Source organism: Solea solea, chromosome 1 (assembly GCF_958295425.1).
Source record: "Solea solea chromosome 1, fSolSol10.1, whole genome shotgun sequence".
NCBI classification, from domain to species: Eukaryota; Metazoa; Chordata; class Actinopteri; order Pleuronectiformes; family Soleidae; genus Solea; species Solea solea.
In genome coordinates, this window is record NC_081134.1 from 24,804,868 (window position 1) to 24,832,232 (window position 27,365).

General features: G+C 46.2%; 3 protein-coding genes and 2 long non-coding RNA genes across 19 annotated transcripts in view; 4 read left to right on the plus strand and 1 right to left on the minus strand.

The window, feature by feature from the left end:
- The window catches only part of LOC131463646 (uncharacterized), a 4,284-nt gene extending 3,761 nt beyond the window's left edge, over positions 1-523 (plus strand). For 4 of the 8 annotated variants that reach the window (XR_009241083.1, XR_009241078.1, XR_009241080.1 and 1 more), the window contains exons 6-7: positions 194-248; positions 448-523. This is a non-coding gene — a long non-coding RNA (uncharacterized LOC131463646). Of the gene's footprint in view, positions 1-65; positions 249-432 lie in introns of all 8 variants that reach the window. The other 4 variants (XR_009241082.1, XR_009241092.1, XR_009241091.1 and 1 more) reach the window with 2 other exon arrangements.
- Positions 524-3,068: 2,545 nt separating this feature from the next.
- On the minus strand, positions 3,069-6,074 carry LOC131448680 (uncharacterized). 4 transcript variants are annotated; one of them, XR_009234217.1, is made up of 8 exons: positions 5,729-6,074; positions 5,158-5,276; positions 4,304-4,704; positions 4,146-4,187; positions 3,847-3,941; positions 3,593-3,765; positions 3,350-3,464; positions 3,069-3,233 (listed from the first exon to the last, which is right to left on the minus strand). It is a non-coding gene; the product is annotated as an uncharacterized LOC131448680 (long non-coding RNA). The 4 variants fall into 4 exon arrangements; XR_009234216.1 differs by having other exon boundaries at positions 3,069-3,464; positions 4,304-4,622; XR_009234214.1 differs by having other exon boundaries at positions 3,069-3,464.
- A 79-nt stretch (positions 6,075-6,153) lies between these two features.
- LOC131448424 (zinc finger protein 664-like) lies at positions 6,154-9,754 on the plus strand. The gene is made up of 3 exons (XM_058620911.1): positions 6,154-6,281; positions 7,193-7,340; positions 7,491-9,754. The coding sequence occupies exons 1-3, from the start codon at positions 6,261-6,263 to the stop codon at positions 8,825-8,827; spliced, it is 1,506 nt and encodes a 501-aa protein (XP_058476894.1). The 5' UTR covers positions 6,154-6,260; the 3' UTR covers positions 8,828-9,754.
- An 80-nt stretch (positions 9,755-9,834) lies between these two features.
- ttc19 (tetratricopeptide repeat domain 19) lies at positions 9,835-12,924 on the plus strand. Of its 2 annotated transcripts, none has more exons than XM_058621128.1 (11): positions 9,835-9,959; positions 10,105-10,253; positions 10,524-10,615; positions 10,708-10,818; positions 11,452-11,490; positions 11,569-11,625; positions 11,732-11,793; positions 11,876-11,946; positions 12,028-12,191; positions 12,381-12,498; positions 12,585-12,924. In XM_058621128.1, exons 1-11 carry the CDS (start codon positions 9,874-9,876, stop codon positions 12,734-12,736), a joined length of 1,101 nt encoding a protein of 366 aa, XP_058477111.1. In that variant the 5' UTR covers positions 9,835-9,873; the 3' UTR covers positions 12,737-12,924. The 2 variants fall into 2 exon arrangements, with proteins under 2 accessions (XP_058477111.1, XP_058477027.1); XM_058621044.1 differs by having other exon boundaries at positions 9,837-9,959; positions 12,336-12,498.
- Positions 12,925-13,436: 512 nt separating this feature from the next.
- Positions 13,437-27,204, plus strand: slc4a2a (solute carrier family 4 member 2a). 4 transcript variants are annotated; one of them, XM_058620609.1, is made up of 22 exons: positions 13,437-13,462; positions 14,545-14,617; positions 14,707-14,863; positions 18,776-18,926; positions 19,001-19,119; positions 19,314-19,441; positions 20,971-21,151; positions 21,221-21,356; positions 21,875-22,022; positions 22,233-22,329; positions 22,401-22,585; positions 22,676-22,895; positions 22,966-23,169; positions 23,243-23,391; positions 23,654-23,848; positions 23,925-24,125; positions 24,243-24,332; positions 25,200-25,366; positions 25,933-26,186; positions 26,257-26,426; positions 26,757-26,930; positions 27,013-27,204. In XM_058620609.1, the coding sequence occupies exons 2-22, from the start codon at positions 14,609-14,611 to the stop codon at positions 27,091-27,093; spliced, it is 3,216 nt and encodes a 1,071-aa protein (XP_058476592.1). In that variant the 5' UTR covers positions 13,437-13,462; positions 14,545-14,608; the 3' UTR covers positions 27,094-27,204. The 4 variants fall into 4 exon arrangements, with proteins under 4 accessions (XP_058476592.1, XP_058476508.1, XP_058476762.1 ...); XM_058620525.1 differs by lacking the exon at positions 13,437-13,462 and having other exon boundaries at positions 14,498-14,617; XM_058620779.1 differs by lacking the exons at positions 13,437-13,462; positions 14,545-14,617; positions 14,707-14,863; ... (1 more) ...; positions 19,001-19,119; positions 19,314-19,441 and adding an exon at positions 20,222-20,310.
- Positions 27,205-27,365: the final 161 nt, after the last annotated feature.

The window sequence follows — 27,365 nt, forward strand, 5'->3', positions numbered from 1 at the left end:
ATGGTGACTCTGATTCTGGCTGGAAGTGATGTAATAAAAGGCCGACTGAAGCCCCTTCCCAGCAGTCTGTTCACAGATGGAAGGGGCCGTGACATAACCGGACTGAAGCGCATTCTGATCCAGGGTCAGATCTGTGTTCTTCAGTGGAGGCTCCACCTTTTCACTAACGCTGCTTTCTGATTGGTCCTCGCAGAGTCCTCACTGAGCCACTGAAGAGGATGTTGTGATGTCATCGGTGACATCAGAAGGTGAGTTTTCAGCTGTGTGAGCGGAGTCACTGTGTTGGGAGATGATGTAAACAGAAGGCCGAATTATAGCGCCTCCGCCAGGCAGTGTGTTCTGAGCGCGGGGTTGCTGTGACAAAGACGGACCGAAGCGTTTATCTGATCCCAGTGCTGGTGTCACATGATCACAAACATGGAAGAATAAAAGGTGTTTCTGTTTCAGGGATGAAGTAACGGCGCTCTCTGCTGACTCACTGATGTAACAACAAGTGTCAAAATAAATGCGTTGATCACAAACACTTCCTGTTCAGTAGTTTTTGTTTTTTTTAAGTGTGTTGTCATGACAACCAGTCCAAGGTTTTCACACGAAACAACATGAAGAGCCGGACCAAAGGGCCTGTTTCAGAAAGCAGGTTCAACAAACTTGAGTTCAAACTCCAGAACAGCTGATCAGCATTAGTTCAGTCAGGTGTGTGTGACTACGATTCACCATGGCAATGGGTAAACACACAGGGCGCAGCCTCATTGATTCCAGTTGAGCAGAAATATGAACAAGTCATTCATCTTTTCATTCATGATAAAATGCTGTTACATGTGATTTGATATTTTGAGGCAAAGTGAAGATGAGAATATGGATCAAAATGACTCAATGTTTTCACTCGTGACTTTGTTTCCACGTGTAAATATAAACACAGTCAAAGGTCGTAAGATAAGCAGCTACATTCAAACAGTCACTGCAGTTAGAGCTCTAAATTCCATGATGGAACATGGAAACATGGGTTGTCAATATCCATACTTGTGCGTACTTGCGGATCATGTCCTGATGAAATGATCCGCTGGCTCAGACTTCGCTGTCATTAGATGCTTGGTGTGATCCATAGATTTGTTGTTGGCGTGTTATTTTGTTTTTAATGGAAACGTTTTGACCTGACAGTTTGAAGGTTTGTATATTGTTAATGTTTTATTTATTTTAACTTTGAATGTTAGATTCATATTAAAGTCGCACGGTCATTGTATCTGTATTTAAATATAATATGTAAATATTAGATATGTATAGTATGTAGAGTAGTATATATTTGTACACGTCATACATTTATATGTGTGTGTATATATATATGTGTGTGTGTGTGTGTGTGTATATATATATATACTGTATATATCTATATATATATCTCTACAATACTGTAACATCTATTTTCCACATTGTAATATTTGTATTGTATATTTTAATAGAAATAAATGAAGTTAAATATTTAAAATGTAAAAATAATAACATATATGCATTTATTAAAAGTATTTCATATGTTCATTTATCAACACCGTAGGTGGCGGTAATGAGGCTGCAGCACTTGGCGCCAGCCACCATTCAAATAGCAGAACAATACATACATACTTGCATACTTGAGTATTGAGAAACAACCACATACTTGTGTACTCACGTACTTGGGAAGTATATACTCCCAGCGTACTTCTCAAGTATATACTTCCCAAGTAAGCAAGTACATACTTGCAAGTACATACTTGCTTACTTGAGTATTGAGAAACGGCCACTGAGTTTTTTACATGGATGTATTATAAGAACTAAATATAGCACCGCCCCCTCTGCCTTGAAGGCAATTTTGTAATGGTGGCCACTTCCGTGAACTGCAACAAAAAATCAAGTCGGTCCAACTGCAGACCCGCAGACCACTCTACGACACACCCCCTCACACTTCACGACACTCTGATTGGGTCACAGAAGAGACTGCGTCTCAAATGTGATGACGTTTGCTAACGTGATGTTACTTTTATTGAAACTTTATTTACACACGCGTATTTCAGACACTTGTTGACAAGAGACTTTTATCCCAGTGTGCGACAGGAATAAAGAATAAACACTCGTGTTGACTTTTATGAACACAGAAATGTTATTTCTGTGCAATTTGTGAATAATTAATGTCACTTTGTAAACTATGAAATGTTATAGCCAAACTGCTAAAATATATAAATGCCGATTGGAATCAGGCACGCAGTTCTTTCAACATTTAATTATCACGTTTAAACAATATAGTATCACGTTTATGTGAGTTAATTATCACGTTTATACAACATAGTATCACATTTATATGATATAATTATCACGTTGATACAATATAGTATCACGTTTATATAGTTATCAGTTGATACAATATAGTATCACGTTTATATAGTTATCATGTTGATACAATATAGTATCACGTTTATATAGTTATCACGTTGATACAATATAGTATCACGTTTATATAATTATCACGTTGATACAATATAGTATCACGTTTATATAGTTATCACGTTGATACAATATAGTATCACGTTATAACGTGATACTGACCCCCAAAATTACACTGTGAACACGCTTATGTAAATGTAATGTTTTGAATAATTTCATTTGTTTTTGCAAACTTCCAACATCATGGCAACCTGTATGTGTTTAAGGTGTGTTTAATATAGGCCTACATTTATTGAATGTCTTATTAGTCTGTAGTTTGACATGTTGTTCAATTGGACAGAACAACTATTACAACTAATAATAAAGTTCTACTTGATCATCTTTTTAACCTGAAAAAAACCCTCCTAAAATTCTGTGCTGGTGTGGTCCAGCTGGTGGTGACAGACAGATGTTAAGTAGACAAGATTTGCTGAGTGCGTCATTAAGGAGATGTTACCTATTTACAGGAAGATATATGAAACATTGGTATCTGAATCAAACCCAGCCAGTTGGACATCAGTAGGTATTTTTGATGAAAGTAAAACAAAAGCCCTGAAACCCTTGAATCTGCACAGGAAGTTGTATAACTTTCAAATCCATGTAATGAATACAAGTAATGATTGATATATCGTTTTTATTTGTATGCATAGCAGACAATTAACTATTTACATTTTTCAAAAAGTTGTCAGGGATTACAGGCGCCTAACAACAAAGTCCTCACTCTCTAAGGCTTTCAGTTTGAGCCTTGCTTGGACATGTGGCTCTGAAGCTGAGTTATCTCGCTGATGAGACAAAATGATATAACAAAATAATGAAGTCATTAATGACACTCACATACATTATGGGATATAAACTGTTGTGAAAATTGGATTAACAGTTTCCTAAATGATCAGTTTACCTGGAGTCAAACTGAGTTCCACATGTGTCCATGTCTTAGATAGATACTTTATTGATCCCGAAGGAAATTCAAGAAATTCAGTCTTTGTCTTTGTCCAGGGAGATGGAGAGTACAGCTGCAGGGACATCAATCAATGATTAAGATTTCAGATTGTGTTGGACAGTGAGCGTGTGTTAAAAGGAGACATATGCAGTCACATAAAACATGTAGTCTACAAATCAGTGTCAGTGTCTGATATCTCACCTCTGTATGATTGAAGCCACAGGATCTGCAGACTTCTTATCTGTCTGTGGACTTTCAACCACTCCAGACAAGAAGTGCATCACCTGGTCCACTTGGTCATCATCTTCAAAAAGAATGAAGACCCTGTCCTCCTTCTTGGCCCAGGGAGACACAATGTTGCCTCTGATGATTTTCTATAAATATATTATATGTGTTTAGCTTGGGTATTCATATATAAATACATAAACACCACAAAAAATGCCATTGTCACTCACCTTACGGTATTGCAGCATGCCTTCATCCTGAGTAATGACATTAATTAACAGACAACTGGAGTCACACGGTTGCTGTTTGGCTTGTTGGGCCTTTCCTAAAATTAGATGAGATAACGTGTAAATATGTAACAGTGAATACATGTGATGAAGTACTTTGAATAAGCCATTTTCTTTCCATGATCATTTGCACTTCCTCTCTTTGAAGACGTGACCTCTTGTCTGGCCACAGTAACATCACTGCTCTGAATGGACACACACATAAGCTGTGTGGTTGATGATGTGTGAAAGAAAAGACTCACCAAGTCTTTGCTGTAGGGATGGTCTTCAGTGTCCTCTGGCACCTGTAGACCATCATCACAATCACAATTGTTACATAATGTCTCAAATGCAAATGTCAACAACTTCCAAAAGAGATCCATGTTGAATTCACAATGACACAGTACCATAGTAAACATACATGTTTCTTTCTGATGGTCTGCTGTGGACGCCGGAGTCACCGTGGATGCTGGAGTGGACGCCGGAGTCACCGTGGATGCTGGAGTGGACGCCGGAGTCACCGTGGATGCTGGAGTGGACGCCGGAGTAACCGTGGACGCCGGAGTCACCGTGGATGCTGGAGTGGACGCCGGAGTCACCGTGGACGCCGGAGTCACCGTTGACGCCGGAGTCACCGTGGATGCTGGAATGGACGCCGGAGTCACCGTGGACGCCGGAGTCACCGTGGACGCCACAGTTGCAGTAATATTTGTGGTTGCCGTCTTGCAGCAGAGTTTAAACTGACGGACAAAACATTTTTCACAAAGCCACAGTGATCATGGCTTTGCACACAGTCAAGGAGGCATTTGTATACACTGTATCCTAAAAGACAGACAGGAAGAGTGATTCATAAGTTTCAAGAAACACACAAAACAATACTTTTTTAAAACCCTGTCTGAGAGGCAAATTGTTCCATTTCTTCTTAGAGGTTCAAAGAACAATCACTATTATTAGGGACATCTATAAAAATGCAGGAATCTTGAAACTTTTTCTCAAAATCTAAATTCTCAACAAGAGTGAAAATAAAATACACCTGGACTAAAGATTCTCCACACATGTAGTACAGTACACATAGATGACATGGCTCCAGCATTAGGTAAGTTTACTTATTGTGAGTGTCTGATGTTCAAAGGGATGAGAGTCTGATGGTCACAATTATCCATGGTCAGGACAAACAGACATAACATCATAGTTCATAACATGTAAGGCTCATGGGGAAATGAAGGCCTTTCAGCATTGAAATGAAGAAATATTTGATAATATAGACGGACTTACCACCGTACTCTACACGTGACCGTCGTTGTCCCTGCAGATGAGACACAAGCTCCTCTTTGTTTGGCACAATCGCATCTCCTCAGCTCAGGGCCTGATCCATTACTGAACGTAGTGTTGCTCTATAAGAGAAAATGTAAAATAAAATTGTATTTTGTATTTTTAACATGGGAACATTTTTAATCCAGAATCAAGTAGTAATGAACTGGACTGCATTTGCCTGTAAGACTTTCCCTGTCCTAAAATATATGCAGGCTAACTGAAATCAAATCAAATCAAATGACACCGTTAAAGATTAAAAAACAGATAAATACTAATATATAAAGAGTATATAGTTTATCGTATACGTTTCTTGGTTGAAAATGAGACGCTCTGTCTTAATGTTATAGCCTGTACATATAAATAAAAGAAAAAAAAGGGAAAAAAAATCGACGCGTCTTGCTTGCTGTTACAATCGCTATCGTTACAGCAGACATTACTGGTTAATAAACCGCACTTAAATGATTTAATGTACACAAATAATGACCATTCATCCAGTGTTCAATATCAAAATGTGTTTTTTATCCATTCTTACCTTTTCCTCCGTCATTTTGGACCGTTTTTCCCGTGTTTTCCCGACTCTCTCTCTCTTCATACTTGGTCAACGTAAACGTCATCAAGTTTCAGACGCAGTTTCTTCTGTAACCCAATCAGAGTGTCGTGTAGTGTGAGGGGGTGTGTCGTTGAGTGGGGGTGTGTGTCGTTGAGTGGTCTGCGGGTCTGCAGCTGGACCTACTTGACCTTTTTGGCATATGTGCTGGGTGAGCAACTCCATAGGAATGAACGGAACCAGAGGGGCGGTGCTCTATCCAGTTCTTATAATACATCCATGTTTTTTTACAGAAACAAAGTTAAAATAAAATATTAATCGAGTGAAAACGTCAATGTTTTGTCTGTAGTGCCTTGTTCTTCCGCTGGGGGACGCAGTGTTTGTTAGAAAAAGAGGGGGCGGGATTTTTTTGACCTTTCCCCCGGAAGTGCCTGTGCTCTGCAGCGCCTTCTCTCTCTGCTGCTGTTGCGGGATCTTCAGTCTGAACCGAACCGTGGTTTCTTCACTCAGACGCGGGATGAAGCGCGACGATGTTCCGGTAAAACTCCTTACACCGGAGCTCACGCTGCTAATGCTGTTAATGCTGTTGATGCTGCTAATGCTGCTAACGCGTGACGTCACTGCCGTCCTCACACAGACTGAAGAAGCTTCATTGATCATATTGGCTGCTGATCAATGACGTCATCAGGCTGACAAACTAGTCACCTGTTCTAACTATCTGACGTCATACTGCACGTCCCCCTTAGTTTCTATGGAAAATCATATTGCGTGTCTGTGGAGAAACGTCTGTAAACATCGTGTCTGTGGTGACACGTCACATCTGTAAACATCGTGCCTGGTGAAACATCGTTTCTGTGGTGAAACGTCTGTAAACATCGTGTCTGTGGTGAAATGTTGTGTCTGTGGTGAAATGTTGCGTGTCTGTGGAGAAACGTCTGTAAACATCGTGTCTGTGGTGACACGTCGCATCTGTAAACATCGTGTCTGTGGTCACACGTCGCATCTGTAAACATCGTGTCTGTGGTGAAACGTTGTCTGTAAACATTGTGTCTGTGGTGAAACATTGTCTGTGGTGAAACGTCGCGTCTGTTAACATCGTGTCTGGTGAAACGTCGCATCTGTAAACATGTCTGTAGTGAAACGTCACATCTGTTAACATCGTGTTTGTGGTGAAACATCGTTTCTGTTAACATCGTGTCTGTGGTGAAACGTCTGTAAACATAGTGTTAGCAAAAAACACCCCCAATCAGGCTTAAAGTTACATGTGCTGCCGTGGAAAAGAGTTTAGCTGCGTGGCTAACAGACACGGTTCTGATTCTGACGGATCTGTACCAAGCTTAAAAAAAAAAAGCACGACAAACAGCTGAATCAGCAGATGTGACAAAAACCATCCGGACCAAAAACAGGTTAGGATGCTAACAGCTAACAGGTGAAGTGTTTCTGTTCCAGGACGAAGCCACAGAACTCTGCAATGTCCAGATCAAGATGGAGCCAGACGAGGATGTGGAGATCCAGTCATTTCCTGTCCTCAAGAAGCTGTGTATCAGACTGACAGACTGCAGGGCGTGGCTGGAGGGGCGGGACTTCCTGTCTCTGGGTAAGACTCTAAATAGGTTTTGTATTATTCACATTCACTATCTGTGTTTAGGGTTCGGGTTGGTTTGTTTTAACAACATCGGCCTGAGCTTCACGTCATCCGACTCTCACCCCTCCTCTAATATGACTTGACCTCTGACCTCTCCAACAGATGACCACCATCAGCTCTGTAGCTACAGACCGAGGCAAAACTTCTTGACCAACGCTGGCAGGAAGATGCTCTACTGCTCCCAGTGTACCAAAGGTTTTTATAAGGAGTCTCACCTGGAGGCGCATCAGCGTATTCACAACGGACTCAAACCCAACGAGTGCTGGCAGTGTGGGAAGATCTACCCGACCCTGATGAGCCTCGTCACCCACCAACAGATCCATGACCGCGATGAGCCCTACCAGTGCTCATACTGCGACAAGTCCTTCGCGCTAAAGAGGGACTGGAAGACCCACCACAGGATGCACTCCGGGACCAAACCATTCAAGTGCTGGTTCTGCGGCGACGGATTTAACGAGCAGGAAGAGCTCAATGATCACCTGGAGCTGCACAAAGGGGAGAAGTGCTACCACTGCCAAGTCTGCGACAAGATGTTCGTCTCCTACCAGGGTTTCAGTTTCCATTGCAAATCGCACAAGAGCAAAAAGCCGCTGCCCTGCTCCAAGTGCCTGAAGACCTTCAGCAACCCTCAGAGTCTGAAGCTCCACCAGGTGACACACTCCAACAGGAAGCCATATAAGTGCTCCACCTGTGGCAAAGGCTTTAAACTGCAGGGTGGCCTGCACTCCCACCAGAGAACCCATGAGAACCTGAAGGCCTACCACTGCACAGAGTGTGGAAAGTGTTTCTCCAGCCTGCAGGGTTTAAAACTGCATGACCGCACCCACACCGGACTGAAGCCTTACAAGTGCACTGAATGTGGAAAGAATTTCACCCAAGCCCCCCACCTCAAAGCTCACATGGTCACCCACACTGGAGAGCGGCCATTCCTCTGCACCACCTGTGGCAAGAGGTTCACGCAGTCATCGCACCTGAAATCCCATATCACTCTCTTCCACGTGGGCGAGAAGCCGTTCACCTGCGACGACTGCGGCAAGAGCTTCACCATCGCCCACTACCTGAAGATGCACCGGCTGAGCCACACCAAAGAGAAGCTGTACCAGTGCTCGTACTGCGAGAAGTCCTTCTCCTACCACAACTCGTGGAGAGCCCACGAGAGGATCCACACTGGTGAAAGGCCTTTCAGCTGCCAGGACTGTGGCCAGAGCTTCATCACATCAGGTTCACTGCTGAGCCACCAGAGATCCAAACACACCAGGGAGAAGAACCACTACTGCTTCACCTGCGGCGAGTTCTTCTTCACCAGCTCGCTGCTGCGCACCCACCAGCTCGACCACACGGGCGAGCGGCCGCACATCTGCAGCTGCGGCAAGACTTTCAAAACCAAAGGGGTTCTGCGTCACCACCTGAGGAGATTCACCAAGCACCGTCCAGCTTAGGGAGCACTGTGACAAAGGTGCATAAAGATGTAGAAGTGGACGTTAGTCCGCAGGTGGAGCTGTCGCACAAGGTCAAGGCTCAGTTTACGACCTGAACTCTCACCTGAGACCAGAACTGAGACCAGAACTCTCTCTGAGTTCAGCTGCTGCGATGATGTAACACACACACACACACACACACACACACACACACAGATGATGATGATGATGTTTATCATTAACGTTTATTCAAAGTCTACAAATGGACTCTTGCCTTTGATTGGCAGGTGATTGAGGGGGCGGGGTGAAGTTGTTCCTCATGTCTACACACAGTGAAAATCATGAGTAATTTCTGTTAATAAGTTCACAAAGTAACATCAGAGTCAGAAATAGAATGTCTATTTTTATATTTGACTCTTTTTCTTGTGAAGGAATCATGAGAGGAAATCTATGATCACATGAATCCTGTGTCTGCATTAAAGTTGAATCAGTTATGATTAAAGTTTGAAGCCTGTCAACGGAAATGAAGGACAAATATAAGATGGACAGACGGACTGGTGTCCTCAATAAGTCACAGACGGACACATGATCGTTTCCTGCGCGAGCGGAACCAGCTGCTTCTAATGCTACCACCTGTGGTACCAGCTGAGTGTTCGGGTCACTCAGGACTCGGACCCTGTTGTTCTGGACTGGTTGAGGTCTCTCTCATAGTTATTTTTTTAATTAAAACTAGAAGTTATAAACTTGTATAAACACTTGTCTCTTGTCTTCAGTGCGTCTGTGGTCCAGGAACCTGTGACCAGGATCTGGACTCATGTGGTTCAGAACCTGTGACCAGGATCTGGACTCATGTGGTCCAGGAACCTGTGACCAGGATCTGGACTCATGTGGTCCAGGAACCTGTGAAAACATTTTTGAATAAAGAATAAAAGTCCACGCAGATAAAGACTCAGCTGTTTGGAAACGTTCCTTTAATATTTACGTCATTTCCGCTGCTTTTACTTTTATTCTGAAGGCGAACAGTGACACATCGTCATATCCGGTCCGTCGTTGCGTAAACAGTCAAGATGGCGGCCTCCTGTGTGTGCGGTTCCGTCCTGAACAGGTTCAGGTGTTCAGCCGCGGGACTGATCCGGATCTCGGCTGCACGCAGGTGAGTGCAGCCCCGAGTCACGTGGTCAACAGGTGCGTGACGGACAGTTTCCTCGTGCACGTGCACGACGTGACACTTATTAGTTAATACTGAAGCGCGTGTGTGTGTTAGATTGTGATTGATGAGCTGCTGTTTGTTTGTTTAGTCAAATAAAAAACGTCATTGAAGACACGCACGTGACTCAAAGACAGAAACACTCCACCTGCTGGTCAGAGGTGAGCGAACATGTGTCCAGAGCAGGAGGAGGAGGAGGAGCAGGAGGAAGAGGAGGAGGGGTGCTGTGGGCAGCACTGGGTAAGTTAAAGGACTAGTTCAGTTTTCTATGTCAGTACCTCACGCTATTACTGTAAAAGATTAAAGTCTTGTCACAAAAATACAATGTGTGTGTGTGTCCAGGTATTACTAATGTTGTGGGGACATAAACCTGTCTCCACAGTCACGTTATGTAAGTCAATGCAATGTCCCCTAAAGTAATGAATGTCGAACGTGTGTGCGCGTGTGTGTGTCTGTCTGTCTGTGTGTGTGTGTGTGTGGGTGGGTGCGTGTGTGTGTGTCTGCGTGTAGCCTTCTCTCTGTTCAGTAGTTCTGATGAAGACCATCGCGATGAAGCTCAGAGGAAAGAAGATGAGATTATTCTGCTCTTGAAGAAGGCAAAGGTACTTCATCAGTACAGTACTACTGTAGTGCTTCAGTTGTTCTATAGTGCAGTTAAGCTCCTCCCCTCTGACCTTTTGTATCTCTGGAACAGCTCAGTGTTCATCGTGGACTCTTCGACGCCGCCGCAGCTTTCCTTCATCAGGCCGTTGCTCTGGCTCATCAGACTAACAACAACCAGGCCATCATCTACTCTTACAGCCTGGTGATCTCACCACGCCTGACCTCACCTCACCTCGCCTGACCTCACCTCACCTCACCTCACTTCACCTCACCTCACCTGACCTCACCATGCCTGACCTGACCTCACCATGCCTGACCTGACCTCACCTGACCTCACCTGACCTCACCTGACCTCACCACACCCGACCTCACCTGACCACACCTGACCTCACCTCACCTCACCACACCACACCACACCTCACCACACCTGACCTCACCTCACCACACCTGACCTCACCACACCTGACCTCACCATGCCTGACCTCACCGGACCTGACATGACCTCACCTCACCTCACCTGACCTCACCTGACCTCACCTCAGCTGACCTCACCACGCCTGACCTCACCTGACTTCACCTGACCTCACCTCACCTGACCTCACCACACCTGACCTCACCACGCCTGACCTCACCATGCCTGACCTCACCGGACCTGACATGACCTCACCTCACCTCACCTGACCTCACCTGACGTCACCTCAGCTGACCTCACCACGCCTGACCTCACCTGACTTCACCTGACCTCACCTCACCTGACCTTACCACACCTCACCACACCTCACCACACCTGACAACACCTGACCTCACCTGACCTCACCCCTGTGTGTTTCCTCAGATGGCGAACCTGGCCTATGTGCAAGGTCAGCTGGACAACGTGAGTACTGACCAATCAGAGCGCAGCTGAGATAAAACTGTGACTGTGGTTACCATGGTAACGTGTTTGTCTTTGCAGGCAGAGAAACTTTTCAAAGCAACGATGAACGTCATGTTATCAGGAGGAACTTCACAGGTGTGTGTGTGTGTGTCCTCAGACAGACAGGCAGACGACTTTATTAATCCCTTTGGGAGGAACATCCACACACATCCTCACTGACTTCCTGTTGGTCTATTTCTAGGACGACAACGCTGTGATCGAGATGTCATTGAAACTCGCCACAATCTACGCCAAACAGAACAAGTAAGGAGGTGGAACCTCATCTTCGTGCCACGCCCCTGACAGCTTCCTGTCAGTGTGTTGATTAATTTGTTTGTTGTTTGAGGGCGGAGCTTGCTGAACATGGCTTCAGGTTCTGTACGGAGTCTCTGGAGGAGAAACTTCAGAAACACACGGGTCAGAGTCATGACATCATCATCTTTATTTACATTATTTACATAGAACAAAAACCTTATTGACACCAATGTTGTTGTGCAGAGGAGGATGAGTCTCTGAGGAAGGAGACCCGCCTCCTCCTCGGTCTGTGTTTAGACTCACGAGCTCGATACCGAGCATCCAAGCTTCACCTGAAGGAGGCGAGAGACGACTATGAGACGGCTCTGAAGATCTGCAGCCAGGAGCAGGGAGAGATACACCCACAGGTACTGACACGCCCACATGCACTGACACGCCCATTGAGGCACACCCACAAATATTGCCACGCCCACTGAGACACACACAGGCACTGACACGCCCACAGGAGAAAGTGACAGAGTGATGATGTCATCATCTTGATGTCTTCTCAGACGCTGGTGTTGATGAGCGATCTGGCAACCATCTTGGATTTGCAGGGTCGCCATGACGATGCCCTGGCACTTGTCCAACAGGCGGTGGATCTGAGCCGCTCCTCTGGACACCCGGACCAGCACATCGTGCTAGGAAACATGGCAGGAATCCTGCTGCACAAAGGTCAGTCTGAAGGTCACACCAAAGGTCACACCAAAGGTCACTGCGCCACTGTCTTCATCTCACCATCCATTTGCCTGTCCCGTCAGGACGGCTGGACGACGCTTTCCAGTTCTACCACGAGGCGCTGAGTCTGGCCCAGCGGGTCGGAGACCAGGACGCTGTGGACAACATCCAGGATGGATTGAAGGAGGTGAAGAAGAGGAGGGAGCAGGAGACAAGGGAGACAAAGGAGGACTAATGGCGTGTTTCCACTGCCCGGCCTCACGGAGATGCAACCTGTACCTGAACCTGAACCTGAACTGTGTCGAGGCCAGACCATAGTGGGAACTGTTGGTACATCTGTCCCCATATGTTACTGTTGTCTTTATTCTCAGAGGATGAACCCAACACACACACACACACACAAATAAAACCGTTGAGTCTAAAGATTGTCCCTGTGTCATCTCTCACACACTCAACGACATAACTAATCTTAACCATTAACATAAACCTAATCCTAAAACCAGGTCTTAATTTATAAAGACTTTATATGCGGTGTGACAGGAGGTGAGGACCAGACACTTCCTGTGGTTTGTCATCTTATATTGGACCTCACACACACACACACACACACACACACACACAGAGGTGCTGGTTCTCAGGCTCAGTGATGACGCAGATGAACTTCCTGTTGTTTAGTGAACATTTCAGAACAAAAGCTCAGTGATGACAGTAAACACACAAGAGACAACATAAACAAGTATCAGCTGATGTACACACACATAACACACTGATCAACACACACACACACACATTTACCTTTACATTCATGCATTCACATGTATAAATATTAAACACACACATAAACAAAGGATTATGGGTAATGATGCCCCCCCTCCCACACACACACACACACTGAGTTGTGCTGATATAAAATCAGCTGCAAACTGAGTTTCTGTTTCTGCTGAAGAACCAAGCAACACAGGTGAGAACACACACACACACACACAGACCAGGTGAGAACACACACACACACACACACACACACACACTGACCAGGTGAGAACACACACACACGCGCGCACACACATTGACCAGGTGAGAACACACACACACTGACCAGGTGAGAACACACACACACACTGACCAGGTGAGAACACACACACACACACACACACACTGACCAGGTGAGAACACACACACACACAATGACCAGGTGAGAACACACACACACAGTACAGCTGTGTCACTTTAACTCCTTTAAAGGAGTAGTGCTACATAACTAGCCTTAGCAGTTAACCTGGTCAGTGTGTTTGTGAATGTGTGTGTGTGTGTTTGGGTATTTCTGTGTTTGTGTGGTGTGTTTGTGTATCTGTGTGTGTCTGTGGTTGTGTGTGTATTTCTGTGTGTGTGTGCGTGTGTGTGTGTGTGTGTGTGAGGGTTCTTGACTAGTTGCTATGGTGACCTTCAGCTTTCCTCAGGTTTCTGGAGTTGTGTGTGTGTGTGTGTGGGTCACTCTCCTCCTCTCTGCTTCCTCTCTTTCTTCTCTCTGTTGGTTTCAGTCTTTGCATTATAATTTGTCTCTTTCAGTGCTGTGGACACACACACACACACAGACCCCCCCCCCCCCCCCACACACACACACACACAAACAGACCCCCACAGACACACACACAGACCCCCCCCTCACACACACACACACACACACACACACAGACAGGTTTGAGACACCTGAGGATACTAACAACCCTTCCATTAATTTGTCCTGAACTGTACCAGTTCCTCAGAAATGAGGTTCTGCCTCATTGGGACCAGGTCTCCATGGGGACGACTGGTCCTGACACACACACACACACAGTGACACAGTCACAGGGACCATGGACGCCGTCGCCTGCTTCCGTCTCCTCTCTGTCACTGTCAACACACATAGGAAGCCCCGCCCCCTGCTGGAGGAGGAGGAGCCAAGATGAGAAAACAATGATCAGCTGTTTGATCTCACACACATGCTGACATCAAAGTGACTCAATAAATAATCTCTCTCTCTCTCCTGACCTTTGAACCCTGAAGCCACCTGCTGACCTTTGAACCCTGAAGTCAGCTGACCTCTGTGTGTCCCAGTAAGGCCCTCAGCATGTCTGTGGTGAGTCAATCATGTTTCCATGGTAATAGAAGTCAGGTCTGATGGAATCAGATTACTTTGATTGACACATCTTCACTCCTGTCCTGTAGCCTTTGGCTCCTCCTCCTGCCCTGCGTTGCCATGGTGATGAGGAAGAGGAGGACCTGAACAAAGCGTTTGACGTGGCGTGTTTTCAGCAGATTCTCACGCCAGCGCCATTCAGTCATCCAGAGACGCAGCGAGTCTACGACGAACATGACTTTGAAGGTGAGATCATGATCGCATCTTTATCTACGTCACATGATCTCGTCTTTATCCAGGTCACATGATCGCGTCTTTATCTACGTCACATGATCGCATCTTTATCTACGTCACATGATCGCATCTTTATCTACGTCACATGATCTCGTCTTTATCCAGGTCACATGATCGCGTCTTTATCTACGTCACATGATCGCATCTTTATCTACGTCACATGATCGCATCTTTATCTACGTCACATGATCGTATCTTTATCTACGCCACATGATCGCGTCTTTATCCAGGTCACATGATTGCGTCTTTATCTACGTCACATGATCGCATCTTTATCTACGTCACATGATCGCATCTTTATCTACGTCACATGATCGCGCCATTATCTGCGTCAAATGATCGCAGCTTTATCTACGTCACATGACTGCGTCTATATCTACGTCACATGACTGCGTCTTTATCTACGTCAAATGACTGCGTCTTTATCTACGTCACATGATCGCATCTTTATCTACGTCACATGATCTCGTCTTTATCCAGGTCACATGATCGCATCATTATCTATGTCACATGATCGCGTCACTATCTATGTCACATGATCGCATCTTTATCTACGTCACATGATTGCGTCATTATTTTTTTGGTAACATGATCACGCCTTTGTCTACGTCACATGATCGCGTCTTTATCTACGTCACATGATTGAGTTTTTTTGTCACATGATCGCGTCTTTGTCTACGTCACATGATTGCGTCTTTATCTACGTCACGTGATCTCGTCTTTGTCTACGTCACATGATCGTGTCTTTACCTACGTCACATGATCTCGTCTTTATCCAGGTCACATGATCGCGTCATTATCTATGTCACATGATCGCATCTTTATCTACGTCACATGATCGCGTCATTATCTTTTTTTGTCACATAATCACGCCTTTGTCTACGTCACAGGATCTCGTCTTTATCTACGTCACATTATCTCGTCTGATTGTGTCTTTTTTTACGTCACATGATCGCGTCTTTATCTACGTCACATGATCGCATCTTTATCTACGTCACATGATCGCATCTTATCTACGTCACATGATCGCATCTTTATCTACGTCACATGATCTCCTCTTTATCCAGGTCACATGATCTCGTCTTTATCTACGTCACATGATCATGTCTTTATCCAGGTCACATTATCAACGTCACATGATCGTCTTTATCTACGTCACATGATTGCGTCTTTATCTACGTCACATGATCACGTCTTTATCTACGTCACATGATCGCGTCTTTATCTACGTCACATGATCGCGTCTTTATCTACGTCACATGATCGTCACATTATCATGTCTTTATCCAGGTCACATTATCTACGTCACATGATCGTGTCTTTATCTACGTCACATGATCGCGTCTTTGTCTACCTCACATGATCGCGTCTTTGTCTACGTCACATGATCGCGTCTTTATCCAGGTCACATGATCGCGTCTTTGTCTACCTCACATGATCGTGTCTTTATCTACGTTACATGATCGCGTGCTTATCTACATCACATGATCACGTCTTTATCTACGTAACATGATCTCGTATTCATCCAGGTCACATGATCGCGTCTTTATCTACATCACATGATCGCGTCTTTATCTACGTCACATGATCGCGTCTTTATCTACGTCACATGATCGCGTCTTTATCTACATCACATGATTGTGTCTTTATCCAGGTTACATGATCGTGTCTTTATCTACGTCACATGATCGTGTCTTTACCTACGTCACATGATCGCGTCTTTATCTACGTCACATGATCGCGTCTTCATCTACGTCACGTGATCTCGTCTTTGTCTACGTCACATGATCGTGTCTTTACCTACGTCACATGATCGCGTCATTATCTTTTTTTGTCACATAATCACGCCTTTGTCTACGTCACAGGATCTCGTCTTTATCTACGTCACATGATCTCGTCTGATTGTGTCTTTTTTTACGTCACTTAACGCGTCTTTATCTACGTCACATGATCGCATCTTTATCTACGTCACATGATCGCATCTTTATCTACGTCACATGATCTCCTCTTTATCCAGGTCACATGATCGCGTCTTTATCTACGTCACATGATCGCGTCTTTGTCTACGTCACATGATCGCGTCTTTGTCTACGTCACATGATCGCGTCTTTATCTACGTCACATGATCGCGTCTTTATCTACGTCACATGATCATGTCTTTATCCAGGTCACATTATCAACGTCACATGATCGTCTTTATCCAGGTCACATGATCGCATCTTTATCTACGTCACATGATCGCGTCTTTGTCTACGTCACATGATCGCGTCTTTGTCTACGTCACATGATCTCGTCTTTATCTACGTCACATGATCGCGTCTTTATCTACGTCACATGATCATGTCTTTATCCAGGTCACATTATCAACGTCACATGATCGTCTTTATCTACGTCACATGATTGCGTCTTTATCTACGTCACATGATCACTTCTTTATCTACGCCACATGATCGCGTCTTTATCTACGTCACATGATCGCGTCTTTATCTACGTCACATGATCATGTCTTTATCCAGGTCACATTATCTACGTCACATGATCGTGTCTTTATCTACGTCACATGATCGCATCTTTATCTACGTCACATGATCGCGTCTTTGTCTACCTCACATGATCGTGTCTTTATCTACGACGCATGGTCGCGTCTTTGTCTACGTCACATGATCGCGTCTTTATCCAGGTCACATGATCGCGTCCTTATCTACATCACATGATCATGTCTTTATCTACGTAACATGATCTCGTATTCATCCAGGTCACATGATCGCGTCTTTATCTACATCACGTGATCGCGTCTTTATCTACGTCACATGATCGCGTCTTTATCTACATCACATGATCGCGTCTTTATCTAATCACATGATTGTGTCTTTATCCAGGTCACATTATCAACGTCACATGATCGTCTTTATCTACGTCACATGATTGCGTCTTTATCTACGTCACATGATCACGTCTTTATCTACGCCACATGATCGCGTCTTTATCTACGTCACATGATCGCGTCTTTATCTACGTCACATGATCATGTCTTTATCCAGGTCACATTATCTACGTCACATGATCGTGTCTTTATCTACGTCACATGATCGCATCTTTATCTACGTCACATGATCGCGTCTTTGTCTACCTCACATGATCGTGTCTTTATCTACGACGCATGGTCGCGTCTTTGTCTACGTCACATGATCGCGTCTTTATCCAGGTCACATGATCGCGTCCTTATCTACATCACATGATCATGTCTTTATCTACGTAACATGATCTCGTATTCATCCAGGTCACATGATCGCGTCTTTATCTACATCACGTGATCGCGTCTTTATCTACGTCACATGATCGCGTCTTTATCTACATCACATGATCGCGTCTTTATCTAATCACATGATTGTGTCTTTATCCAGGTCACATGATCGTGTCTTTACCTACGTCACATGATCGCGTCTTTATCTACGTCACATGATCGCGTCTTCATCTACGTCACGTGATCTCGTCTTTGTCTACGTCACATGATCACATCTTTATCTACGTCGCATGATCGCGTCTTTATCTACGTTGCATGATCATGTCTTTATCCAGGTCACATGATCGCATGATCACCCTATAGAGAAAATCAGTGATTTTAACATCACACTCACAGGAGTTGTTGATCCACTGTTGCCTCCATCACTAAGTTCAAATGTCTTATTTTGTCACTTTATTGTTTGAAATCCTTTGTTCAGATGGACCTCTGTGACACAAAGTGACCACACGAGGCAGCAGAGGACCAGCAGCTCCTGTGTCCCCACAGCTAAAATCACTGATTTTGTCTATGAGCTTTAGTGTGGGAGAGTGATTCTAAAGGACCTTGTGTCTCTGCTGTAGATCATCGTCACTTGTCTCTTCATGTCCATCAACCTCTGGTCAAACCTCCCACTGACAGCAGGAGGAGGAAAGGCTCCGCCCCCAGCTCTGCCACCACCATAGAAGAATACCAAGAGGAAGAGGAGGAGGGTGGAGTGACCACGCCCTCCAGGTAACAAGCACTGCTGACAGGTTTGGTGACATCATCATTCAGTCCACATAACTTCTGACCCGTCCCTCTCACAGTGATACACCCACCTCTTCAAGCAATCAGAATGGCTTCTCACCAGACTGTATCCTGATGAGCGTCGCCGATGACAACGAGGTCAAAGCGCTGACATCAGTTGACCTGGACGACATCAAGAGTCAGTTCCTGACCCGTGACCTCTGCTCTGACCTGTGACCTCTGATCTGACCTGTGACCTCTGCTCTGACCTCTGCTCTGACCTGTGACGTCTGTTTTGTGTATTTTTTTGACGTGATGTGAGACCACAGGTAGAGGGCACTGCTCAGCTGTGTGTTTTAACCTCTGACCTCATTGACATGCCCCTCCCCTCAGGTCACAGACTGGATGATGTTCCAGCTGTGCGACGTCCCCTGATGAGGCGGAGCTCCAGAGTTCCAATCATCTACATGAGCAGGACTGAGTCCAGTGATCGGACACGGCTGGACCGAACTCCTCATGAGGTCATTGTTGTTGTTGTGACATCATCAGTGACGTCTCACATTCTTAACACAGATCTATGATAAGCTCCGCCCTCTACATGAGTTTGCTTGTTGACGTAACCTGTGAGACAGTGGCTGACAAGTCTTCTGACTCACTTCTGTTTCCCCTCTTTGACAAGTCTATATGCTAAGCTAGGCTAAAGGTCCTCCCCCTATACTAGTACTTCTCAAATAGTGGGCGTGGTGAGGTGTCAGGTGTCAACTCATACAGTGGTTTATACAGATAAATAAATAAAAATGATCAGGTTCTCAATAGTATTTCAATTCAGTGGGGGCGTGAAAACATTTCTGTCCTCTGTGGGGGGGGGGGGGGGGGGGGGGTCATGACAGAAAATAATAGAGAACCACTGCCCTATACTTAGTCTTCATGCTAAGCTATGCTAAATGTCTTCCTTTCTATGTCCAGTCTTGATGCTAAGCTAGGCTAACAATCCCTCCTTTGTGCACAATCTTAATGCTAACCTAAGCTAAAAGTTTCCCTTGCTCCCATTCACTATGGTGGTTTTGATGCTAAGCTAGGCTAACAGTTACCCCCATGTGTCCAGTCTTAATGCTTAGCTAAGCTAACAGTTTCCCCCATGTGTCCAGTCTTAATGCTGAGCTATGCTAACATATTCCACTCTACATCTATTCTTAATGCTAAGCTATGCTAACAGTTTCCCCTCTGTGTGTCTGTATGCTAAGCTAGTTCTTCTCACGTCATCAGCTGCTCAGCTTCACACGATGGATTCTCGTCTGAAACTTGAGGACAAAACAACGAGGATAAAGTCCAGCGAGACAACGAGACAAGAGTACAAAAGACATGACGGAGACTGAGCTTGTTAATCCAGGTGGTTTTGTGATGCAGACAAAGTGAATTCTGTTTTAATCAAAGCGAGAGGGTGGGCCACACAGGTAGAGAGACAAAGATGAGACAGGTGAGACAGGGGAGGAGAGACAGGGGAGACAGGTGAACTTAAAGAGGATGATGAAGTTAAAGCCAGAGTTCAGTCTCATCTCGTCTTCAGGATGGTTGGTCTGGACCTGAAAACTCGACACAGACACAAGGTTTTACTTCCTTTACTTTGTCCTGGTTCAGTCTGGTTTGGAACGGTTTGTTGTTCTTTAGTCTTTAATTTAATGTGAAGTTCACCTGAGTTAACAACTAACATTTATTCTGCTTTCAGCTGCTTTTAATCTGTGTTCGATGTGTCTTTATTTAATCTGGTTTACCTGGATTTAACTGTCCTCCTCATGTCCTCTCATGTCCCCCTAATGTCCTCATGACCTCCTTATGTCTTCCTCATGTCTTCTCATGTCCTCCTCATGACCTCCTAATGTCCTCTCATGTCCTCCTAATGTCCTCATGTCCTCTCCTGACCTCTTATGTCCTCCCCTGAAGTCCTCATGTCCTCTCCTGACCTCTTTTGTCCTTTCCTGACCTCTTATGTCCTCCCATGACGTCCTCGTGTCCTCTCCTGACCTCTTATGTCCTCTTATGACCTCCTCAGGTCTTTGTGGAGCTGAATGAGCTGATGATTGACAGGAACGAGGAGCTGCAGTGGCGGGAAACAGCTCGATGGATAAAGTTTGAGGAGGACGTGGAGGCGGAGTCTAAACGCTGGAGCCGCCCACACATCGCCTCGCTCTGCTTCCGCTCACTGCTGGAGCTGAGGAGGACAATCGCTCACGGTGAGGACGCCCGGGGTGGGGGGTGGCTTGATGACATCGGTGTATGACATCATCATGCTGTGTGTTTAGGGGCGGTGCTTCTGGACCTGAAGCAGACGACGCTGGTGGGAATTGCAGGTCATGTGGTCGATCAGCTGGTGATTTCAGATCAGATCAAAGACCAAGACCGAGACAACGTCCTTAGAGCTCTGCTGCTGAAACACAGGTCTGTCCAACATCTGTCTCCCTCTCATGTCTCTCTCGTCTCTCTCATCTCTCTCATGTCTCTCTCATCTCTCTCATGTCCCTCTCATGTCTCTCTCATGTCCCTATCATGTCTCTCTCATGTCCCTCTCATGTCTCTCTCATGGCCATCTCTCATGGCCATCTCTCATGTCCCTCTCATGTCTCTCTCTCATGTCCCCCTCTCATGTCTCTCTCTCATGTTCCTCTCATGGCCCTCTCTCATGTCCCTGTCATGTCTCTCTCAAAGCCCTCTCTCATGTCTCTCATGTTCCTCCAATGTCTCTCACATGTCTCTCTCTCATGTCCCTCTTATGTACGTCTCATGTCTCTCTCATGTCCCTCTCATGGCCCTCTCTCATGTCCCTCTCATGTCTCCCTCTCATGTGCATCTCATGTCTCTCTCTCATGTGCCTCTCATGGCCCTCTCTCATGGCCCTCTCTCATGTCTCTCTCATGTCCCTCTCATGTCTCCCTCTCATGTCTCTCGTCTGTCTTCAGTCATCCCAGCGATGAGAAAGATCATAGCTGGTTCAGCAGGAACGTCTCTGCTGCCAACATGGCTGCCCTGATTGACAGGCACAGCAGCCAATCAGAGCTCTCTAAAGCTCAGACCAATCACAGAGAGGCAGCCACGGACAGGAAGAAGGTACAACACACACACACCTGTTGTCTCTTCAGGTGGATCCTAAATACGCTCTGGGGTCAGATAATTGTCAGAAAGCTGCGCACATACTCGCAAAAGTTACTTTAAAAAACTTTGAAAAAATACGACTCCACAGTCATCTCACCCCATGCCAGCTTCAGTTCAGACCTGCGTGTCCTCATAGTTTCTGACACTGTTTTGTCCCATGTCCAGAAAGAAGCCCCGTCCCTCTGTCATGCCAGACACAAACATGAAGTGAAGCTGATGGAGAAGATCCCTGAGCAGGCAGAGGCCACCGTGGTTCTCGTGGGTACGCATCATCACGTACCTTCACGTGTTGGTCTGTAGACCAGCAGGTTCACTGTGTCCCTGTGTCTTCAGGCAGCGTGGACTTCCTGGACCGGCCCTCCGTGGCATTTGTGCGGCTGCAGGAGGCGGTCCTTCTGGAGTCCGTTCTGGAGGTCCCCATTCCTGTAAGGTTCCTCTTCCTGCTGCTGGGCCCGCCCAGCACAAACATCGACTACCACCAGATTGGACGCTCCATCTCCACACTCATGTCAGACAAGGTGTGTCTCCACAGACATAACACTGTTTGCCATTTTGGAATCTCTGGGTTTTAAATAATTGATTAAATGTTTTATAATTTGCTTCTCCAGCACTTCCACGAGGCGGCATACCAGGCTGAAGTCCGCCAGGACCTGCTGACCGCCATCAACCAATTCCTGGACCGCAGCATTGTCCTCCCGCCCTCGGAGGTGGACGGGGAACAGCTGCTGCGCTCGGTCGCTCGATTCCAACGTGAAATTTTACGGAAGAGGGAGGAGGAGCAGAGCGACAAAGTGCAGGAGAAAGCCAGCAGTGGTCAGCAACAGGAGGGTCGGTCACTTGCCTCTCATTACAATGTCACTTCCTGTCTCAGATCACTTAGTTTGGTCTCGTCTCACAGGTTCTCTGGTTCCGTCCAAAGCTGAGGACGAGCCCCTGAGGCGTTCAGGTCGTCTGTTTGGAGGACTGATCAAAGATGTGACTCGGCGTTATCCTCAGTACGTCAGTGACCTCAGAGACGCTCTGAATGCTCAGTGCATGGCCGCCATCATCTTCATCTACTTTGCAGCACTGTCTCCTGCCATCACCTTTGGAGGACTGTTGGGTAAGATGATGTTCCTGAGGACCACTGAAGAAGAGTTTGTGAAGTCTGATCTGTGCTGCTGCTGTGACCACAGGTGAGAAAACAGAGGGTCTGATTGGTGTGTCGGAGTTGATTGTTGCCACAGCGATGCAGGGCCTGGTGTTCAGTGTGCTGGGTGCTCAACCTCTGCTGGTGATCGGCTTCTCTGGACCACTGCTGGTGTTTGAAGAGGCCTTCTACACTGTGAGCTCACCTGACACACGTTCTTCACACCTGAGGACATAGATGTTTGTAGATGTTGTAGATATTTGTAGATGTTGTAGATGTTTGAAGATGTTTGTAGATGGTTGTAGATGTTTGTAAATGTTGCAGATGTTGTAGATGTTTGTAGATGTTGTAGATGTTTGTAGATGTTGTAGATGTTTGTAGATGTTTGTAGAAGTTGTAGATGTTGTAGATGATTTCGCAGATGATGGTTGACCTTACCTGGTCTTTGTGGCTGTAGTTCTGTAAAGTTGGTGGGATCGAGTATCTGACTGGACGAGTGTGGATCGGCTTCTGGTTGGTCTTCATTGTTCTCCTCACTGTGGCCTTTGAAGGAAGCATCCTGGTTCGCTTTGTCTCCCGCTTCACTCAGGAGATCTTCTCCTTCCTCATTTCCCTCATCTTCATTTATGAGACCTTTGCTAAACTGGTCAAGGTAAGGTCAAAGGTCAACCGCAGCAGAGTAGCACCAAGGTCAAAGGTTCTTCTCAACACATGTTGGTCTTTTCTAGATATTTCAGGAGCATCCTCTCCAAAACTGTTACCATGGAAACAACACATCTTCTTGCAACGTCACCAGTGTTACAGTGAACTCTGGGAAAGTTGTTGGAGAACCCAACACTGCTCTGCTCTCATTGGTTCTCATGTCAGGAACGTTCTTCATCGCTGTTTACCTACGAAAGTTCAAGAACAGCTGCTTCTTCCCTGGCAGGGTCAGTACACGTACAAGAGGAGTACAAGTACACACACAAGAGGACAAGTACACACACAAGAGTACAAGTACACACACAGTAGAGTACTCTTCAGTCTGACTGTGTCTCCGTCCTCAGCTGCGTCGGATCATCGGAGACTTTGGCGTTCCCATAGCGATCCTGATCATGGTGTTAGTGGACAACAGTGTGGACGACACGTACACTCAGGTGAGACGGAGCAGGTGTGTCCTGACCATGGATGTATTATAAGAACAGGATATAGCTCCGCCTCTTTGGCTCTGTTCATTCCTATGCTCACTCAGCCAAAATCATGAATGAAGAATAAATCACTATGTTTTATCATAATATTTAAAAAAATGTAAAAGAAAACTTCATTTATTCACATTACTCATGAAGTTTTCACATCATACGTTCCCTGACAGCAGCCGTTCACGAGATGTCACATGACCGTGCTTTGCTGTGCTCATATACACCCGTGACGTCACAGGTGTGTACAAGCACAGCAAAGCGCGGTCATGTGGTCACTCTGGGAAATAAGATGTTTCTGGGCTTTTAATGGCCTTTAGGAAGGTTTTACACATGTGAAATGCGCGTGGTGACGTCACTGCTGCGACTACAGCAACCTGTAGTTACTTATCACAGCAGTCATCAGTGGGAACATTGCTGTTGCTGTTTGAGTATTTGTTGTTGCAGTACCACGAGTAGCCACCATGACAACATTGTCTTCAAGGCAGAGGGGGCGGAGCTACATCCAATTCTTATAATACATCCACAGTGATCTCTGACCTCTACAGTAACCTCTGCCCTCCACAGTGACCTCTGACCTCCACAGTAACCTCTGCCCTTCACAGTGACCTCCAGAGTAACTTCTGCCCTCCACAGTGACCTATGACCTCCACAGTGACCTCTGACCTCCACAGTGACCTCTGACCTCCACAGTGACATCTGCCCCCACAGTAACCTCTGCCCTCCACAGTGACCTCTGACCTCCACAGTGACCTCCAGAGTAACCTCTGCCCTCCACAGTGACCTCTGACCTCCACAGTGACCTCTGACCTCTTGTGTGTTGGACAGAAACTGAGCGTGCCCAGTGGATTCTCAGTGTCCAGTCCAGACAAACGTGGTTGGTTGGTTTCTCCTCTGGGCTCAGACGGACTCTTTCCTGTGTGGATGATGGTCGCCAGCGTCCTGCCTGCCATCTTGGTTTTCATCCTCATCTTCATGGAGTCACAGATCACAGCGTAAATGTTTCCTCCTTCTTCTTCTTCTGCAATCACTCTCCCACACACACACACTCTCCCACACCAAACGTCAGAGAGAAAACCAGTGATTTTAGCAGCTGGTCCTCTGCTGCCTCGTGTGGTCATTTTGTGTCAGTTAAGTTTAAATTAAAGGTTTCAAATGCTGAATTCATTAAAATCTGACATTTTAACTAAGTGATGGAGGCAGCAGTGTGTGTGTGTGTGGGAGAGTGTGTGTGAGAGTGTGAGAGTGTGTGTGTGTGTGTGTGGGAGAGTGAGAGTGTGTCTGTGTGTGTGTGTGTGTGAGCGTGAGCGTGAGAGTGTGTGTGGGAGAGTGAGAGTGTGTGTGTGTGAGAGAGTGAGGGTGTGTGTGTGTGAGAGAGTGAGAGTTTGTGTGTGGGGGGAGAGTGAGAGTATGTGTGTGTGTGGGGGGGGAGAGTGAGAGTGTGTGTGTGTGGGGGGGAGAGTGAGTGTGTGGGTGTGTGTGTGCATGTGTGTGTGTGGGAGAGTGAGAGTGTGGGTGAGTGAGAGTGTGTGCTCACAGCTCACGTGTCTCTCGCATGCAGACTGATTGTCAGTAAGAAGGAGAGGAAACTTCTGAAGGGAACCGGTTTTCACCTGGACCTGCTCATCATTGTGATGGTGGGCGGAGTCTCAGCTCTGTTTGGTCTGCCGTGGCTGTCAGCCGCCACCGTACGCTCTGTCACTCACACCAACGCCCTGACCGTCATGAGCAAAGCCGTCGCCCCCGGCGACAAGCCCCGCATCCAGGAAGTGAAGGAGCAGCGAGTGACCGGCTTCCTCGTGGCACTATTAGTCGGTAAGTCCTTTTGTCCCGGAGAAGAGTTCTCACGCTGTGGTCTGACGTGGTTCATGCTCCGCCCCCTCAGGTCTGTCCATCGTGATTGGGGACGTCCTGCGTCAGATCCCCCTGGCGGTGCTCTTTGGGATCTTCCTGTACATGGGTGTAATGTCTCTGAATGGGATCCAGCTCACAGAGAGACTCGTCCTGCTGCTCATGCCCCCCAAGTACCACCCTGACCACGCCTACGTACGCAAGGTTAGCCCCGCCCCATCGTCTGTCTCATCTGTGTCTGTCTCACCTGTGTCTGTCTAGCCTGTGTCTGTGTTACCTGTCTAACCTGTGTCTGTCTCACCTGTCTAACATGTGTCTGTCTTACCTGTCTCACCTGTGTCTGTCTAACCTGTGTCTGTCTTACCTGTCTAACCTGTGTCTGTCTTGCCTGTCTCACCTGTGTCTGTCTCACCTGTGTCTGTCTTACCTGTCTCACCTGTGTCTGTCTCACCTGTCTAACCTGTGTCTGTCTTACCTGTCTCACCTGTGTCTTTCGTACCTGTCTCACCTGTGTCTGTCTTACCTGTCTCACAGGTGCGGACGTTAAGGATGCACCTGTTCACTGTGGTCCAGCTCACCTGTCTGTCCCTCCTGTGGGTCGTCATGGCAACGGCGGCGGCGTTAGCGTTCCCGTTCGTGTTGCTGTTGACGATCCCTGTAAGGATGCTGCTGCTGCCGCGTGTCTTCAGTGGCAGAGAACTGCAGAGTGTGAGTCCGATGACGTCATCACATAATCAGAATGACTTTGATCTTTCGTATTTGTCCTGACCTTTGATCTCTGCTCCTGCAGCTGGATGCTGATGATGTGGAGCCCCATCTAGAGGATAAGGAGGGACAGGACGAGTACTCACAGCTGCAGATGCCCGTGTGATGTGGCAGCAGTGATCGACCTGATTGATCGATCTCTCTGTCTTCCTGTTTTTATTTGTCTCAGATTTCATGTAAAAAAAACATGAACTGTCAATAAAAACTCCTCATGTGATTCTTCATTGTAACATATCTTTGTCTACGGCCCCTCCCCCGACTCACCTGGTTGTCACGGCAACCCTCCTAAAATGACACACACACACACACACTCATGTACGACATTCATGACATGAGGGGACATTGCATTGACTTACACTCATTTCCTGGAGACTTACT

Excerpts from the sequence above, each read along its gene's own strand:
- LOC131448424 (XM_058620911.1), top strand. The coding sequence starts at position 6,261 with ATGAAGCGCGACGATGTTCCG. Across the intron at positions 6,282-7,192 it reads TGAAGCGCGACGATGTTCCG|GACGAAGCCACAGAACTCTG; the intron begins GTAAAACTCCTT and ends TTTCTGTTCCAG. Across the intron at positions 7,341-7,490 it reads GCGGGACTTCCTGTCTCTGG|ATGACCACCATCAGCTCTGT; the intron begins GTAAGACTCTAA and ends CCTCTCCAACAG.
- ttc19 (XM_058621044.1), top strand. The coding sequence starts at position 9,874 with ATGGCGGCCTCCTGTGTGTGCGGTTCCGTCCTGAACAGGTTCAGGTGT. Across the intron at positions 11,626-11,731 it reads TATCAGGAGGAACTTCACAG|GACGACAACGCTGTGATCGA; the intron begins GTGTGTGTGTGT and ends GTCTATTTCTAG. Across the intron at positions 12,192-12,335 it reads AGGGAGAGATACACCCACAG|ACGCTGGTGTTGATGAGCGA; the intron begins GTACTGACACGC and ends ATGTCTTCTCAG.
- slc4a2a (XM_058620609.1), top strand. Across the intron at positions 23,392-23,653 it reads TTGAAGAGGCCTTCTACACT|TTCTGTAAAGTTGGTGGGAT; the intron begins GTGAGCTCACCT and ends TTGTGGCTGTAG. Across the intron at positions 26,427-26,756 it reads ACCACGCCTACGTACGCAAG|GTGCGGACGTTAAGGATGCA; the intron begins GTTAGCCCCGCC and ends CCTGTCTCACAG.